The sequence below is a fragment of the Excalfactoria chinensis genome, chromosome 2 (genome assembly GCF_039878825.1).
Source record: "Excalfactoria chinensis isolate bCotChi1 chromosome 2, bCotChi1.hap2, whole genome shotgun sequence".
Taxonomy (NCBI): Eukaryota; Metazoa; Chordata; class Aves; order Galliformes; family Phasianidae; genus Excalfactoria; species Excalfactoria chinensis.
The window spans coordinates 16,720,620-16,739,573 of NC_092826.1; the positions used below are offsets into that span (position 1 = coordinate 16,720,620).

The 18,954-nt window shown below is 37.8% G+C and overlaps 1 protein-coding gene across 1 annotated transcript in view; it reads left to right on the top strand.

Moving 5' to 3' along the window:
* NUDCD1 (NudC domain containing 1) overlaps positions 1–14,550 on the top strand; it is a 26,779-nt gene extending 12,229 nt beyond the window's left edge. The window contains exons 4-10 of the mRNA XM_072329632.1: positions 152–335; positions 1,903–2,085; positions 4,763–4,970; positions 6,012–6,156; positions 7,376–7,501; positions 9,516–9,675; positions 11,773–14,550. Coding sequence (XP_072185733.1) covers positions 152–335; positions 1,903–2,085; positions 4,763–4,970; positions 6,012–6,156; positions 7,376–7,501; positions 9,516–9,675; positions 11,773–12,065 — 1,299 coding nt within the window. The 3' untranslated portion in view covers positions 12,066–14,550. The remainder of the gene's footprint in view (positions 1–151; positions 336–1,902; positions 2,086–4,762; positions 4,971–6,011; positions 6,157–7,375; positions 7,502–9,515; positions 9,676–11,772) is intronic.
* Positions 14,551–18,954: the final 4,404 nt, after the last annotated feature.

Below are 18,954 nucleotides of genomic sequence, written 5' to 3' on the forward strand. Positions count from 1 at the left end.
GCATCTAGTCCAACTGTGTGACCACTTCAGGGCTAAGCAGAAGATAATGTGATTTGTGGTGAGCATACTTAATTGATTTAATGTTCTCTGAAGCTTTCACTAATTTTTGAGTTTTAACTGACTAACCTTTTTCCACCATTTTGTCTTCCAGATTGTGTTTAATGAAGAACTAGGCAGTCCATTCGTTATAGTACACAGTGTTTCATTTGTAAAATCTGATAAACATTCAGTAGCTGTGCTACTGCTCAGGGTAGAAAAAGATGAATTGGACACAAAAGGAAGTGGATTTCATATTACTTTGGAATGGGTTACATTTGTAGAGATGAACAAAGCGGGTAAGTGTTTTACATTTATGTTATTAGTAGGTGAGGGCAAAAAAAAACTAAAACCAAACAAAAAACAAACCCCAAAACACTACAAAAGAAAAACAGCTATTATGCTTTCATTCATTGTTTTAAATGTTGATTGTTCCTCAATTTCTGATGTCTGCATCCCAACATCATCACAATCCCTCATCAGATTTTAAATTCAAGTTCTCACTTGTAGACCTGCAGAATGACAAACATTTGGAAGACAAGAATGAGTAAATTTCTGCATGTGTGTAGTTAAGGGGATTAGAAAACAAGCTAAGAACAATACTTTGTGACATTATGGGATGAAATTCCCACTTAGCTCTGTCTAATAAAATCTAAGTTGAAAACTATTTCTAATTAATATCTCTCGTACTTTTCAAAATGTTGTATGAGTATTTAATTTCCCAGTACAATGTAGTCATACTTGATTTGGTCATACATCTAATCTGAGGTCATCTGTTCATGCAGGCTCCCCATCTGCCTGGAGTCTAATAATTGTACAGATGAAATCTTGCTCTGCCTTGGGTTAGAATGGCCATGCCTATTCTACTAATAGCTCTGTGCTTACACTTAGAAAAGGACTTTAACTAAACCAGAACCAGAACTGAACAAGGACCAGAATTACACTGTAGACTGGTTCTTGTTCCTTACTCTATTTCTAAACTAATTTTTAGCGTGTAAGATAACTTATTGAGGGCACCCAAATTATACCTGGTTTATCCATTATTGTCTGTATTGCACTGTGACATAACACTGCTGTGAACCACGACACTTTGGAGTACTAGACTGGTATAGAAGAATTTTAGCATCATGATCTGGTCTTGTTTAATGTCTGCTAATAAATCCCCACTATTGTGGGGTTTTTTTCCTCTTTGTTTCAAGTAAAGTTGTAGTCACAAGTAGAGCAAATTCTTTTAGTGAAGAGATGAAAGATATGTGTGAAAAGTCAAACAATTATTAGAGATAATATCACCTGTCAGAATTTTATCATGTTGATAGCTAATTGCTAAAAATCTGTTTGTACAATCTGTTGTTAAATTGTTGATCGAATACTGAGGGCTCCAAGTCCAGTTAGGTTTTAATTAAAGAACAGCAAACTCCAGAACCTTTCACTTCACTGATGTTTTAAGTCATCGGTACTCATATATTTGGGGGCACAGGAGGATAAGGCACAGTCCTTGATGCCAATAACTGACAGCTAGGACCTCTCAGCTTTTGTATAACGCAGGCCTTCAAAAGTGAAGGCAGACATTTTCATCTGTGGGTGAAGTGTTATCAGAAGCTATGTTGTTGTTTCTTAAGCTCTCATATCAGCTCTAAAAATATTTGGAAGACCTATTTCTACAGAGTAGTTTTGTGAATTGCTGAGCTAGCTGTAATTAAAGAAGACATCATAAGAAAAAAGGACAGTGTTAAATTAATTTGGGACCTACATATATAATAAAGTCACTGAAAAAGAGATTTCCTTCTAAGCTACTGTTATTTAACTTGTAGGATTGCTTAGCATTTTTAAGTATAATGAGGTTCTTATTTTTTCTTCATTTTATAGGTGAACATAGGTATGAAATCAGCAAAAGGAGAGTTTTACAAGGAAAATCAGTCCCCCACTATGCAGCAGTAGAACCAAGTGGAGATGGTCTAATGATTATTTCCTACAAACCATTCAAATTTGTACCAGAAGAGGAAGAAATTTTAGCAGAAAATGATAATAAAACAACAAATGAAAAGAAAGGTAAAACTTATTTGACAGGTTATGATAGATTACTCTGTTTTGGCTAAGAAAAGAGCTTATTTGGAAGTCCTAGTAAATGTTAGTCTTAATATCTGCCTTAAATGTCTGTGGTTTTGTGTTGTTTTTTTCCTGATCTATTTAATTATTGTTTTCATGGGCAGGTGGACTCCAATGTGTTTGTTTTCTTCCTGGAAAGCTGTATTGTGCATAAGCCTGTATGGGAAACATTTTGGCATAGGAGGAACATAAAGAATTTCTTTGACCCAAGGATAAAGGCATTTTGCCAAGAGAACTGTACTGATTATTTGCTAACAGTTGAGTTGTTTAGTCCAAGTTTAGGCTGCCTAAATTCAAGCATCTAGCTGAAGCACTCAAATGGAGAAGTTAGTCTTCCTAGATAAAACAAAGGATATGGCACCTGAACAGTTGGGAGTGAAGCTCCCCCAAGGTGTTGTTCAGCAGGGAGATCTCCCTGGTGTGTAAAATACTCTTACCTCTCAAACAGCAGTAAAAAAATCATTTGTTTGTTTTGTTTTGTTGTTTTTTTTTTTAAGAATGAGAATCTTATAAAGATCTTCGTTAAGAAAGAAGTCTGGAAAAAAAATTGACTTCAAGAAAAGGCTACTTTTCTTCTGTTAAATCAGAGCAAAATGAATAAACTTAAATTTTAATCCTAAATGTCACTGAGCTCTGTAATATGAATATTTGTTGCTGCATTGAGTTGTTTCCAATTCGATTTTCGTTCCTGAATATGAGAGGTTGGTTAGTGAACCTATTTTAACTGAATAATACTTGCACAAGACCAACTCCAAACAGAGTTCACTGAAAGCATGTGTGCACATATGTTGTTTCCCAACCCAGGAGGGCCATCTGTCTTATATGGAACAGCAATATCTTGAGAGTAATGTCAGAGAGAGGACTGAAACATGAACTTCCATTTCAGAGGGAATCCTAATTCCTCTTTAAGAATGAGTTTGTCTTTTCATAAACCTAGGGTAGGCTATCATTTTAGTTTCATGGTTATATAGAACTGCAGGCAGAATAGATACTAAATAATGAAACAAGATGCACAGCCAGTTGAACTCTGATTTTTATAAGAGATTGCAACAATGTATGAACTATTAAGGTAGTTATATTACTCACTGTTATTTTGGCTTTTTCCTTTGTTTCTTCCTGTTCTGCCCTATGCATGCTTTATTGCTAATAAGGTAGTCTAGAAGGTAATGCAAAGGAAAAGAAAGAAAAAAAAAAGGTCTAGGACATTTGGTTTGGTCTCATTCTTTTTTCTTATAAATTAAGACCAGATAAAGTCTGTGTCAAAGGTAAGAATTATAAAGGCTATCACATCTCAGTGGCTTCTGTGAACCATATTTATAGCATCTGTGACTATTCTATTCCAGACAGGAAACTCATGGTAACAGGCAGCAGTGTAAAAGTACTTCCAGAGCTTCAGCTGCTGACATGATCAGCCAAATACTGTACCGTGACAATGTGGAGAGCTTCTAAAGCATTTCAGAAAATGAGTCCATCCAAACTTCAATTCTCCTCTAAATTTAAAAGAAAATGAATACACTTGTAGCTATGTTTTCTATGACCATATTTTCACCGCTCAGTCATGCTGTCATAGCCTCCTTTATGGAACAGAATAGTTTCGGTTGGAAAGCACCTACTAAAATCTCCACGTCCAACTGTCAGGAATACTTTGGGGCCAATCCAAAGTTAAAACATACTAAGAGCGTTACTGAAGTGCTTCTTAAGTATAGGCAGCCATGGGGCAGCAGCCGCCTCTCTAGGAAGCCTGTTCCCATGTCTAAAACCTTTTCCTAATTGCTAGTGCAGCTTTGAGGCATTCCCATCTGTCCTGACACTGGATGAGCTCCTCTCCATCTGCCAATCTCAGGAAGTTGTAGAGGGCAGTGAGGTGACCCCTCAACCTTCTTTCTTCTTCAGGCTTAACAAACTCAGAGTCCTCATCCACTCCTGATTGAACACATCCTCTGGCCTTTAAACAGCTTTTTTTGCTCTCCTCTGTTTAAGTATTTCTCATAGAAAGACATAGAAAGTTTAATAATCAAGATAGGCATCAGGCAGATTGTAGACCCAGAAGCAAAAGTCAGTTATTACTTCTTGGAAGGCAGTTCTATTTCATCTACATCAAGTGAGGCAAATGAAGACTATTTGGCCTTCTAAAACCATTTCTGTTTAATAGTCAGTGTAACTTCTGGCAAAATAGATGAGGGAAAAATGTTCATGTTTCTGAATAGCTTACACCCTTGAGTATAGAGTAGCTTGTCATAATTGTTGTGCTACTGGTATCTGTTTAACTGAGTTATTGGTCATTAATACCTCAGTGTACTGAAATACATTTTGGGTATCAATTTCATAAGGCTGTAATAACTGTAGAGTAGTATATAACATCCACTGGATAACTCCACCAGCATATTTGAGTACAGACATTAACAGAAGTTGTTTTCCAGATGAGTGACACAAATTAACTTGATTGTTTAAAAAAAGTTCCTGTCTAATAATCAGGATGTAATTTAAGAAAATTGTTTGCAGTAGAAATTAATCTCCACTCTTTCCCAAGTCTCAGTTCTGTCTCACCCAGCACTACATGCTGTAGAATCTAGAACATTTTTAACGTAGGTGCTATTTTGTTGTGTGTTTTCAATTGTAGATCCTCTCTATTACTGGCAACAGACTGAAGATGATCTGACAATAACAGTTCACATTCCTAAGGACATCACTAAGGATGACATAAAAGTACACTTTTCCCCTGACAACATATGTGTTGCACTGAAAGACCAGCCTGCTTTGATGGAAGGAAAATTGTATTCATCTGTGGACCATGAAAGCTGCACCTGGATAATTAAAGAGAACAAAAGGTGTTGTACATGATTTTAAGATTTACTATTGCTAGGAATTGATTTCAAAGTGTAAATCGTAGCTGGCTTCCAGGGCTCTTAGGAATTGAGTTATCTATTGCTAGACACTGAGCTTGTCCTTTCAAGCATTTACCTCCTGTGCTGAAAATTGCTCTCTGGCTTCTGCAGTTCTGTCTCAGTTCTGTTTCTTTAGCTCATTATGAAAGTAATTCCTTCTTATAGTTAGTTACTTATGAAGTTCCTCTGGGTTTTCTGTATTTTTATTTTTTTTTTAATGAGTAGTTTCAGTTAGTATAGTTTAGGTTTTATAAGCTGAATTTGAATTGTTTCTGGGCTCCGTCAGGAGAGGGGAGGCCAGAAGGGATAGGGAGGTGATTGTCCCTCTCTACTCTGCTGTTGTGAGGCCCCATCTGAAGTACTGCATTGAGGTATGAAGCCCTCAGTACAAGAAAGACAGAGCGGTTGGAAAGGGTCCAGAGAAGGGCCACGAAGATGATCAGGGGGCTGGAGCACCTCCCCTGTGAAGACAGGCTGAGGGAGCTGGGCTTGTTCAGCCTGGAGAAAAGAAGGCTGCAGAGTGACCTCATTGCAGCCTTTTAGTACCTGAAGTGTATCTATAATCAGGAGGGGAGTAAACTCTTTGAAAGGGCTGATAATAGTAGGACAAGGGGAGACGGTTTTAAGTTGAAAGAGGGAAGATTTAGGTTGAATGTTAGGGGAAGTTCTTTACTAGGAGAGTGATGAGGTCCTGGAACAGGCTGCCCAGAGAGGTTGTGGATGCCCCGTCCCTGGAGGTGTTCAAGCCCAGGTTGAATGGGGTCCTGGGCAACCTGATCTAGTGGGTGTGTATGTTTGGTGGCCCTGCTAGGCAGGGGGGTTGGAACTACATGATCCTTGAGGTCCCTTCCAACCCGGGTCGTTCTGTGATTCTGTATGGTTCTCAGTAACAATTCAGTTCTCAAATTTACATTCAGAGCTTTTTTTGACTGTCATCTGAAAAAAGATTCATGTATCACTTGTTGCCTTTTGTTTGCATTTTAGCTTGGAAATCTTTCTAATTAAGAAAAATGAGGGACCACGGTGGCCAGAGCTAATAGTTGGTGACACAAAAGGGGAATTAATTATGGATTCTTCCCAGTGCGCTGAAATAAGTGAATCTTTGATGCATTTGACTTCTGAAGTAATGGTAAGAAGTTGAAAATCAAACATTTAACATATTTGCACAGTTGTGTATTATTTTTTTCTTGATACCCAAATTACATTCAGTTCATTTACTGTTCAGAATCCTAGACTACATACTTTTTTGTCTGTGATTGTTAACAAACTAATGGCACTAGTACTATGACTATATTTTGAACTGTAATTTGAACATAATAGTGTCTCTGCACCAAAATATAGAAGTCTGATTAAAACGAAAAACAGATTTTATGCCCACCAATTGTCATGAGCCAATTTAAAAACAGTTAATTGAAGTAATTTTTAAGGATGTCTGTTTCTTGTTTATCAGTAGATTAGCAGCAATTTTATGCTGTCTTTGTAGAGATGCTGTGCTTGTCTTACACTGACTGAGTGTAAATGACACGCTTTGCTAAGCTTTTTCTTGTTGTAAAGGCATGACTCATGAACCTTCTGGCATGTGGTTATAGAGAAATTCTTTACTTAAAATATAATTCTGAACTGCTGTTTGTTTGATACTTAACATTTTGGTTTAATTAAGAATTGGCATCTCATTTAAAACTTGTGAACTGTGACTCCCTCTGGATCTTGATTTGTGCTATTTAAAAGCATGGATTATTTTCAGTCATCTCAAGTGTTTATGATAATGATGTTTACCTGGAAGCTTTTCTTTCTGAAGCTTCTTGATAAAAACAGTAAATCATAATGTTTGGCAGAGGAGAGTTGAACCCCAGCGTTTATCCTCTAAAGTGACATTTTAAGTCTTGCACGTTAGCCTGCAATATATGATGCCTTTCATGTTTTCAGTCACTTAAGGATCTTTCTTTGTCATTTCTTTCTGTCAGTTTTCTTTAAACTTAGGTTGTCACAGTATCTACATGCAAGGAAACAAATGCACAGAAATAACCCTTGTGCTGAGCTCCTTTGTCTTTGTAGACTGATTGAAAATAAATGTTCTTACTGATCAACTGAACGGATGCAGAAATGACCACATGAATTCAAGAGCTCCAGGCATTAGTGCCCTGTCTAATCTTTCTTTGTATGTTTTTTGGCCTCAACTTCCAGACTATACTAGCTGCCAAAATGGTGTTCAGCAACATTAATTCATAATTAATAAGAAAGTGTGTATTTGTGCTCTTTGTTAAATACATATATAAATACATATATATGGGGAGAGAGAAAGAGAGACACTTGGATTTTAAGTGTACTTAATTGTTCTTTTGCTTCAGAATCCGGATCCTGAAAAGGAAAACCCACCTTGTAATGCACAAGAATTAGAAGAATGTGATGCTTTTCTTGAAGATGGTGCAAGTTTGTGCAGATTTGATGGCAATACCTTGAAGGTTACTCATGTAGTAAGTGCTGCAAGTTATTTCTGAAATACTTCTAAAATATTCATTTTCTGATATGAAAAGTGAATACTTTATCAGAATAAGTCTGTGCAAATCCTGAAACTAAATATATGATGGGTGAAACACGCCACCCACTGTCTTATTGTGCTCACATTCACTGTTCTCATAAATGTTTAGTGAGCTTTGATGAATGCCACTGGGTTCAATTTTTTCTGCCTGGAGGAATTCAGAGATACATCTTTGCTTTATACGCACTTCTATAGCCAACACCATTGTGTCAGACTGCCCCTCTGCTGCCATCTGTCACACAGCAACAACATGTAAGGGGATATTGATGGGAAGGTTCAGCCTCTACTGCTGTACCGCCAGCATCCACCTCTGACATCATGGGCTGTCACTGTAAAATAGGAAGCATTACTTTCAGTATCATATTGATATAAAAAGGAAGCTGCTTTTAGCATGACTTTATATATATATATATATATATATATATATATATATATATACATATATGCTTTCACAAACAAGATGTTTGAAAAAGCAAAGTTATGCCAAAATAATGATTAAAAGGAGTCCTTTTCAGGAGCGTAGAATTCTTACTCATTCCATAGCTTGTATTTTCTCAGTAACTTTTCATACTAGAAAGTTGCATTTTTTTTTTGCTAAGTTACTATGTCACTGCAGTTCGGTTAGGACTTGATCTGGTCTGTTGCTGAAAGGAAGAAACAAAATAATCATGTGAGAAAACTGCAGATTAAGTTGATTTTTTTTCCGTTCATTTATTTTTTCAAGATGTCTCTGCTAAGCTTTTTTTCAGGATGTCTCCATAAGCACTGGTGTTCAAACTCATCACTACCTTGCGTCATTAAAGTACATTTAGAACAACATCCTCTGTTGTACATAAAATGTTGTGGGTACAGAATAAGATTCATGAATCCTAATTCTCCTTTTCTTCATAAAACTGCAGAAAAAGTGTTGAGGATGCATCTTACAGACTGAGGTTTTAGGTAACCTTCCCCAGTTTCTACATCTGAAAAGATGTGTGCTCGCTACATCATGAGACTGTAGAAAGTTCAACACACCAGCGCTATGCAGACCTTTTGTTTTCATATGCAAAATCAGTTATTGCAGCAATCTCAATATCCTTAAACCTAACAGTACTCTTTCATGATGACAAATTCTAAAACCTCGATATGTTTCATGTGTTAATTAATAAAATTAACGATGTTGAATGCAAAGTGTGTCTTTATTGATAATCTGTTTCTGTACGTATAAGAGAATATTTTGGAATGTAGGCTGGGAAGTTGGAGTGCTGTGGTATTCAGCATGTACATCAGTTTTCCAAACCTGCTTTTGATAAGCAGTTGTCCTTAAGGGTTATTTGTGTCACAGAGAAGGAATTGTTGTTTCCTTGTTTGTTCACTAATTGTAGTATTTAGTTTGATGGCAATGGATGGGTAGCTATGCCTGTCTTGCCTTTCTTGCGATCACTCCTTGTGAACATAAGTGCTTATTGAAAGTTTTTGGCAATCCAGATATGTTTGATGAATGGGGTGCTGATTTGAAATGTAGTCATTATTCGATTGTGAGCAAATAGAAAAGTGTTGACTTTTCATAATTTAGTATTCTAATTAATCCTTTTCTTTTTTCTTTTTTGCATAGAGCCAGAATTTCCTTCTCTCTTTGCAATGCGGAAAAACTGTTGTGATTAAATAGAGAGAATCAAAAGTTGTGTATTAGGGTCCTCCATCCTAGAAGGGCAGTTCTACACAAAACGCTTACCCTGCTTGCTTGAGTAATGGATGTGTTACCTTAATTGTTATCCCAAGCAACAACTACATGTGCTTGGAATTTTGTTAGCCACCTGTGGTGTATTGAACTGTTGATCAGCATAATGTGTTGAAACATTTTATCAACTGGCAAACATGAAGCTGTTGAACAAGTAACTGTGGCGGCACGTGTGACAGAATCTGCTATTCATGCTTTGAATAAATATTTTATTTTTCTTTGTTTTCAGATTAATCTCGGAAGCAATCAGTATCTTTTCTCAGTTGTTGTGGATCCCAAAGAAATGCCTTGCTTCTGCCTGAGGCATGATGTTGATGCTCTTCTCTGGCAGCCCCACTCTGATCAGCCGCAGAACATGTGGGAACACATTGCAACATTTAATGCTTTAGGTAGGAAGTTGTTATATGGGTCATACTCCTCTGAGACATCCTGTTTGAATACTCAGTGTGGCTTATCTTGATATTTCACTTAATTAAATTTGAATTAAAAGTTACTGTAATTCTGTCACGTAACAAAATGCTAGCTTAATTTTAGAAAGAGTAGAACGTCAGAGGTGTCTGGGGAAAATGAGACTATTCAGACCATGTCCAGGATGCAAGCACTGTCCTGCACAGTACTGTCCTGCACAGTAATAAAGGAGGGTGTCTTTTCTTTGGATAAATGATTGAGATTTAAGGATTTGTAAAAGCACAGTCGGCACCTTAGACACAGAAATAATCAGGGAAACAGTAGCAGTTCCTTGATGACATGACCAGTTTTGTATGTGCTTATGGTAAGTGGTCATTAGAATTTTCCCATGTCATTGTCTTGGGTGATAAGCTGGAACAATTGGAAATGATTGTTCAGCGTTTATTCTAAGAGTTAGGAATGTCAAATCATGTTGGCGCACAGCAGGTTCGAAAGAAACTAAAAGAACTATTTCACATAAAGCATCTTTATGCTATGAGACCTTCTGCCACGAAACCTTGTGGATGGGAAAATCATAAATTAAAAAAATAACAACAATCATCAAAGGAAAAATCAGTTGAGAGCAATACTGTTCCAGCTCGGGTTCAAGAAGCCTCTAACTTTGAGATTACAGAGTGCCATAAATACAGGACAGTGTGACTATGAGGAACCCTCAGTTACTGCTGTATCCTTGCACTCAGGCCTAGGAATTGTTATAGCCATTGTTGGAAGTAATTGTTGGAATTAGCTCAAAAGCAGAAAATACTGAAAATGTATACATACAAGAATAATAATTGCTGTATCAGAGAAAGTAAAATAGTCTTCCTGGCCCTGTGCTGTACCTATTAAGTAATGGAGATAATCAAATTTCATTTAAATAAATCCAATGCAGAATTTGTCTGCTGTAACAATTACAGTCTTCATCTTCTCCAGGTGTGGTCTCAACCTGTTCGTTTAATAATGTCATGAGTGTGCCAGTTAATTCCCTCCATCCTCTAAATGCATTTTTTGACCACATCATTGTTAGCCTGCATCTAAAACTAAAGGGAAGATAAGCCGTTTAATTGGATAATTGGATTTGTTTGGGGTTTTTGCAATCTATTATGTTTTGTATATGAATGATTTTTTAAAGTAGCTTGTTAATTTCACTTAAGGCCATATTAAGCTCTAAATAGTTTTGTTTTTTAATAGAAGAGATTAATTTCACAGTTTATTCTTTGTTTACTTGTTTCAGATCTCATGGTACTGGAAAAGAGATGATAAGGATTAAGGTTTAGGGTTCTTTTCATATTATTGCTTGTTTCAAATTTCTATGCTGACTTTTAAGTAATGTTCTCATGATGTCATTCTATTGTTTTGAAAATAATTATATACTTGAGCTTTTTGTACCTATGGTGATTAAAAAAATAATATATATATTTTTTAGCCCTACTTGCAGTCATTTCTCATTATTATTTAGGTTGGATGTTAGGGGGAAGTTCTTTACTAGGAGAGTGGTTAGGCCCTGGAACAGGCTGCCCAGGGAGGTTGTGGATGCCCCGTCCTTGGAGGTGTTCAAGGCCAGGTTGGACGGGGCCCTGGGCAACCTGATCTAGTAAATGTGGAAGTTTGGTGGCCCTGCTAGGCAGGGGGATTGGAACTACATGATCCTTGAGGTCCCTTCCAACCCGGGTCACTCTGTGATTCTGTGATTCTGTGATTATATTGAATTTTCCAACTAGATGACTTTGTGCTAACCTAGTTTGCCTTTTATATGCTGAAGATGATGTAAACTATCAGCTTGTTTATCTGCAACCAAGTTTTGAACTGCTTTGCAAGAGCTAATTCTAGAAATGAATATTTTCTATGTTAAATTTCCAATATTGCTCTATTGATTGTATTGGCCAAAACAATAATAGTAGTGCTCTTTTCTGCTTCATTTATTTCAAGTAATTGAAATATTATTTTTGAAGCTAAGCTTGATTTTGACAACTATTTAAAGTGTTATTGAGGTCAGTATATTACATTTCTATTTCTCTCTGACTTTCTTGGCTGTGCAGGTTATGTTCAAGCATCAAAACAAGACAAGAAGTTCATGGCTTGTGCCCCAGACTACTCCTATGCTGCTCTTAGCGAGTGCTTGCGGCGAATTTTCATCTATCGCCAGCCGGCTCCTCTGACCACAGTTCTCTACAACAGGAAGGAAGGAAGACAAGTAGGACAGGTTGCAAAGCAGCTAGTAACAACTCTGGAAGCCAGCGATCCAATCTTAGGCTTTCAAGCTACAAATGAAAGATTATTTGTTCTCACAGCAAAAACCTTGTTTTTGATAAAGGTGAATGCTGGAAATTAATTAGTATATTTTGCTGTAGTTTATGTTTATTTGTTAAAGAAATGGCCAGGTAAATGATCTGAGGAGTTCGGTACATTTTGCTGAAGTTTAACAAGGAGATATTTTACAGGGGAATCAGGTTTTTTTCATTAGAACTTACCTGTAAGTCAGTGAGAGGTTTTCAGCTTCACTGTTGCTGAACTGAGCTTTTTTGGAGGTGAATAAAAATGCCTTGTGTGCTAGCAGCTTTCTAGAGGCTGCAGTTTGCAGAAGTGAATAGATTTATGCATTTCTTTTTCCAGTGACCACTTGCCAGACTTCTGAAATTTGAGAGTTCACTTCTGATTTTAACTGGTAGTTTTACCTCTGAAAAAAGTCATCAGATAAAGAAAATACAGACTCGTGCTACGAGTATGCAGCGTGCAATGTAAGGAACTGCGTGTGATTAAAGAAAAATATCCAAATGCACAGACTGTTGGCCAAAAAATAGTTTAACTCCAGTGGAAATATTTTATTGTATATCCAAATTGATAGTGTAAAATTCTGTGACCGACTCGTGTTTGTAATGGAATCTATTCACATTTTAAGAGATGCTGGAATAAATGCCAGTGAAATTTTCTTAAAACTGAATAGGAGTGAATGCATAGCCGATGTTGATATGATTAGGAATACAGTAAGACTTTGATTTGTACCAGTCAGTGTGTCATTTTCATTTCAAGATGTACTAAAGTGACTAATTTGCTATTAGAAAATAGCTAACAGAAAATGCACCTGTATTGTAACCTGAGATGGGACATTCAAAGGTTCTGCTGCTGCCTTAGATATCACCATAAATAACGTAATTTCTTGACTACTCTGTACCCAGTGCAGAAGTCCAAATGTGGTATGTGTCCAACATAAGAGTGCACAGACCATGAGGATGCTTTGAAGTTGCTTATTACCAAGCAGGAGTGGATCATTTTGTTGAAAAACTGTTCTTGAATATTTCTTTCTTATTTTAAAGTGATAATGTCAATAGAATTAAACCAAAAAAGGTCAGTTTTGACAACTCCACCTCTTCTCCATTTTTATTCTCATAGTTTACTTACAACTCTATAGCAAAGGATGCCTGATGAGTAGATTTTGTGCTGTCACAAAAACTGCAGTGTTCTGTGGTACCAGAGTACTGAGACAAACACATCCTGGTAGTTTGCATCTTTGTTAATATTATTTTTGACCTCTGCAAGAATATAATGAGAAGAAAATGTCCTTTGTTATTACAGACTACCAGATTGATTTTGATTGCTTTTGCTTGCCCATAAACTCTGCAGTTTTGTATCAGTGAAATGATTAAATGATATGGTGGGAAGTTTAAGAGGGATATTAAGAAGCTCCAAATTCAGCTTTCCAAGGAGCCTGATTTTTCTCCGCTTTGTGTCACTGTTATTTTGTATATCCATTTGTGAAAAGTTTTTTGTTACCTGGGTGTGTTAAAACAGATTCCAACTGCAAACCTTCACTTCTCATGCATTTTTGTTTAAACTGTCTTGGAAATACTTGTTAAAAAGCCTCAGTGAATGTATGACTGTTTCATAACTTTTGCAGCTGAATTTCATGTTGAGTAACAATGCCAAACAGACATGGTAGAGATATGTAGCAGTCCATGCAGCTGATTACTTCCCAGCATAAAGTAAATGCACTGAGATTTATATGAACATTACTTAGTAACCTGAGTATAGATGAGAATTTCCAGTCTTTATGAAATTCCTCCTTGCTGTAGCATTTATATCTGGAAACACACTTCTGTTGTCTTCTGGAATAGCTGAAACAAAGCCAAGTAGAATAATCAGCTCTTCGCAGAGTGTTATAGTATGTAATGACTAAAAATATGCTTCCCCAACATGTCAGTTTCAGGGGAGTCATTGTTCTTATGGGAACAACTGAACATGGGGAGAGGTTCATCTCATGTTCCATGTTGCTTGTGTGTTCATGATCTTGGTGTTCTCAGACAGGATATGTCAGACTCTTTTATTTCACTTTCTCTTAGAGTTAGGGACATAGTATTATTTAAAAGATTATTTTCCTTGAGGAACCTTGCATGCTGTTGCACAGCAAGCTGCTATAATTAAATGGCTGCAAGCCACAGGGAGACATTTACTATCAGCATTTCCATTTCTGTGTTCAATTAATTTTAAGGCTTATTTGTTTAGCATATCATTGTAGGCATATACAAAGTAGAGAATGGGGATATTTAAGACACAGTTTTCTGAGAACCATTCTTCATTGTTGTAAAATTTCAAGAAGTAAAATCCTACATTTTAAGACAATGCTTTCTGAGATGTCCCAATCGCAATCTGTTTAGAATTTATTGGACTATTAAAAACTTGCGTTCTTTATTTCATTGTACTTTCGCAAATGTTTCACTTGGTTGGCTGCGTATTTGGAATGTATCATGTACACTTCTACAAATTTAAATGAAAAAAAAAATCAAATTTAGTAATAAAAGTTTTTAAGTTGTTTTAAAGGATTTGTTTGTTTCCTGTGTTATTGAAACAAAGTAGAGAAATAGAAATAAGCTGTTCCTTAAAATAATACTGATTATGTTAAGGAGTTTTCTGTTGAGTCAAAGTTCTGGGGTTTGTCAGCACTGCAGGGCCATGTATGTTGCCAATACATACACTGCTGCACTCCTTGTTCTTTTCTCTGAAAACTCCTGTACTGTTTATAAAAGGTATTGTTATTATGTTGTTGTATCTCTTCTTCCACGTCTCATATCTGCCAACGTGCAAATTTATGGAGGTATTTTCTGGAGAGTGTCGATTTGTATCGTTGTCTTAAAGTGCACATTGCATTCTCTAATCCTTTGTCTTTGGCATATATAAGACCCAAATATCTAGATGTTTCTAAACTGAACTGATTTGCACATCTTTCCTCAACCCAAGGGTGGAGAGCGAAGAATAGGATGGGTTTGGTCTGTACTTCTCTTATGTGACAAAGTGGCTCTTCATTAATGAAATAGTAGATTCTGAGAGAGCAGCAGATAAAACTGAAGCTTATATGTATTTTTTTCAGTTTGCTGTGCTTTGTTTCAGTAATGGCTGTTATTACCACTATAACTCCTGAATTTCCTTCCTTTCTGTCAGTTTGCATTTTCTGTTGTCATTACACTGGCCAGAGCCTGAGCTGTGAGTGGTGCTAGTTGTGCCTTTATGAGAGCAGATTTAAGAATGAGAAATACATTCTGCAACAGCAGCTGGGAATGAGGAGTGAGAAACGTGGGAGAAACAGCCCTGCAGCCCCTAATGTCAGTGCAGGAGGAGGTGCTCTGGGCATGAAGTAGAAGTTTCCTGAAGCTCAGGAGAGTCCCATGGTGGAGCAGGCTGTCCCCTTGCATGACATGGGCACCACACTGCTGATTTCTATGCGCAGCCATGCAGGAGTCGGCAGTGCAGAAATGGACATGGCCTAAAGAGGCTCCAGCCCATGGAGGAACCCATAATGAGGCAGGAGGGCTGGGGGAGCTGCCACCTATGAGGACCTGTGCTAGAGCAGTCTGCTCCTGAAGGATGCGCCCTGTGGTATGGACTTGCACTGGAGCAGTGCTTGAAGAATGCCAGCCTCTAGGAAGGATCAATTCAGGAAGGATGACATCCTGTGGGAGGGACCTCATACTAGAGCAGAGTAAGTGACTGAGGAAGAAGAGGCAGAGATGAAGTGTTGCAGCCTGACTGCAACCCCCAATCCTTTGTGCTGCTCAGGAGGAGGGAGAAGACAGCAGTACTGTATTACAGTTCCTTATGCTTACAGTCCTCAAAGTTTGAACCTTAATGCCACCGGGAGGTCAATGCATCTTTTGTTTGCTCTGTTCATGTCTCACAGAAGTAGTGGCATGCCTGTTGCTCAACCTCCTCAGTATTCAATCAATCAGAAAGTTAGAAAAAAAAAAAGAAAAAAAGAAGAAAAAAAGAAGAAAAAGTGAATTCAGCACATCTGAATGGGTTCACAATGTCTGTTTGCATGTATTTGAAGAGGTCCACCATGTCTGTTTTTATGGCAGCAGCCTCTGAGCTTCATGTTGAAAAGACTGGAAGGTATCTGGTGCTGAAGGTAAGGGAGCTGTGGGCTACTCACACAAAATTTCATGCCTTTGTAGCTTTTAGTGCTCCAGCTCAGATATCTAATGTTAATAAGTTTCAATTTTCTATGGTAGGAAAAATAAATGGACTTGCTAACTGACTGCAGTATCTCCTTCTGAAAGTCCAAGGACAAATCTAAGTAGATTCTCTGACATACGTTTCTTTATCAAATGTGGTTTACACTATAACAAATCGTTGATGTCTTTTCAACTTTGAGTTAAGTAATGAATTCCCATAACTCGGATTTTCTAGTGGAATTACTCACAGACCTTTATTTAAACATGAGAACATTAATTCAGAACTGGTGGCAATGAGCAGCTCTCATTAGTATTTGTTTTTCAGTCAGTTATTTAGTCTTCATTAAGTGTACTAAATTTCTTGGAACCTACGGAAACTAGAAATGAATGAGTATTTTATGATGCTTTAGAAGCACCCTGTTAATGCAAGGGGAGCAGAACTGCTTACATCCTACCAATTCTGAATGCCCACCGCCCTCTGCTGCAGACCCTGTCCCTCACCCCCACCCTCCCTCCCCTCACACAGCCCCATGCCGTTCCCTCGGGCCCTGTCGCTGTCACACAGGGCAGAGCTCAATGCTGCCCCTTCTGAGGATCTGCAGCTGCCATCAGGCCTCCTCTCAGCTCCTCTGCTCTGCACTGGCCAACCCCAGTGGCCTCAGTGCTCCTCATCCATCTCACCCTCCAGACTCTTCCTCTGCCGCCATGTTATTGTTGGGCCCCACTGTTCTTTTCCTCCCTCCACCCCCATTAAAATACCAGAGAGAAGGCAGGATGTATGAATGCTGCCAACTGAGAAAAACATTCACAGAAAGAGGAGGGTTTATTTTAAATAAACCGAGTATCATGTGTGTTTATATGTATGAAAGTGTGCACAGAAGCTGAGGAGAGAAACGAGCCATATGGCAGTGGGTTACAAGTGGCTGCGCTGCTTAGGGAAATTAGTAACTGGAGCCATTGATATACATGAGACTACTGGAATTCAGATGTTCATATGCTGGTGCTTCAAGAAACCAGACAGGGAAATAAATAACCATTTGAAAGACAAAAAACAAGCCAGCATCCAGCTGAAAAAATTCAGAGAATAAACCCTTAAAAATGACTTTTAAAAGTCTGAACTTGTACTAAGACTCTGAAATATGTTGCCTTTAGCTGCTTCAAAAATGTTGGTCTTCTGATGTTTATGGATTTTTTTCACACTCTAAAAACATTCCATTAATATCAATATAACTTCTGTAATTACTGAAGCAGAGTTGAAGATTCTTAAGAGCCATCACTCTTAACTGTTGACTTCAAAAAGTGCTTTCTCTCTTCACAAAAGGGAGAAACACATTTATCATACAAAATACCTTCCTTCCTCTTCCTTCCTTTCTTTTTTTTGGCAGAAATATATTCTTCTTTCAGAAAAGAAACACAGTGGAAGCCTTGCATGCAGGGATATTGGAAGCTGCTTGTTACAGCCCTGAGGTGGGAGCTGTATGGGAAATATCACAACAAAGCATAAATGCCCTGGCCTGGCAAAACTGTGTGACAGTATGCTGGATTTCACTTCAACCAAAGGCTGTTTGCCATAGTCGGCACAACTTGGATTTTTTAAATATTGTTTTTCTCTAGGAAAAGGAAAAGAAACATAAATAGTAAGCAGTAACTACATGTCACATTGTTTATTTAGATTTATTCTGAAGGAGTATTAAAAATCCCATCATATTAATGTCAGAGCAGTATCACTTGATTCATATGGAAATACAGTCAGATTCTAGATAAACAAAATTAACTGACTACCACCAGCATTCAGTGTCTCCAGTAACCCAAACAAGCAGCTTCAGTAAGCGCATCACTGAGTTATCAGGGAAATTACTTTCTCCATGTAGCATTAGCCAAAGGTAAGGTCTGACACATGGGAGGCTCCTCCTGGTCCCTTGCAGTCAGAAGGGCAGCCCAGAAGTGCTCCATCCAGCTTCTGTTGTAACCTCTGAAAGCAAAAGCCTGTGATTTATAAACTCTTGTTTCTGCCTTTCAACATCCTTCATCACCAAAGTAAATGGAAGTAAGGCCAATGAAATCAGTGTCCTATATTTCCATCCACATGTTTCTCTTCTAGCAAAGAAATAACCCTGACTTCCATAAATCCACTAATACATATTAGTTTCCTCCCCTTCGTTAAAGGCTGGGAAAGACTTTATTACTTTAGTGGATGAAATCTATGTACTGTTTTCCTTCAAGTTCCTAGTTGTCTGCTGCTTCATATAATTGTGAAACACTATTTGGTCACATTCACTGTGCAAATTCTCCCTAAGTTTCTCTGAGTACTCAAAATGAACACTTGTTTCAAGAATAGGTCTGTTCACTGAGGCAAACTGTATTGGTTTCAGGTTCCTTCTTGTACATCACAAACCTGAGAAATGAGAAGATACCCATGTGAGTCCTTGGGCAGAACAAAATACATTTCTTCTAGTACAAACCCAGCACTCCAAGAAATAGACAGTGTGATTGTCACTTGCTCATCTCACATGTTTCTCCTTTGACTGCCAAAAAATCTGTTATTCTGTATGTGCTGCTCATCCCACTACCCTTCACCATCAGCTGGCCAGTTGGCTCAGGTCAGCTGCCTGCTTGTGACTGCAAACCAGCTTATGTATTTGTGATGAACTTCTGCATTTCCCTATTATCACTGTGCCCTCTGAAGCACAATTCTGGTCCTCATGACCCTCACTCCATTCCCTCAGTCCCTGTGTAGCAAACAAGATATGTGACTGTTGAAGCTTGCTAACTAAGTCA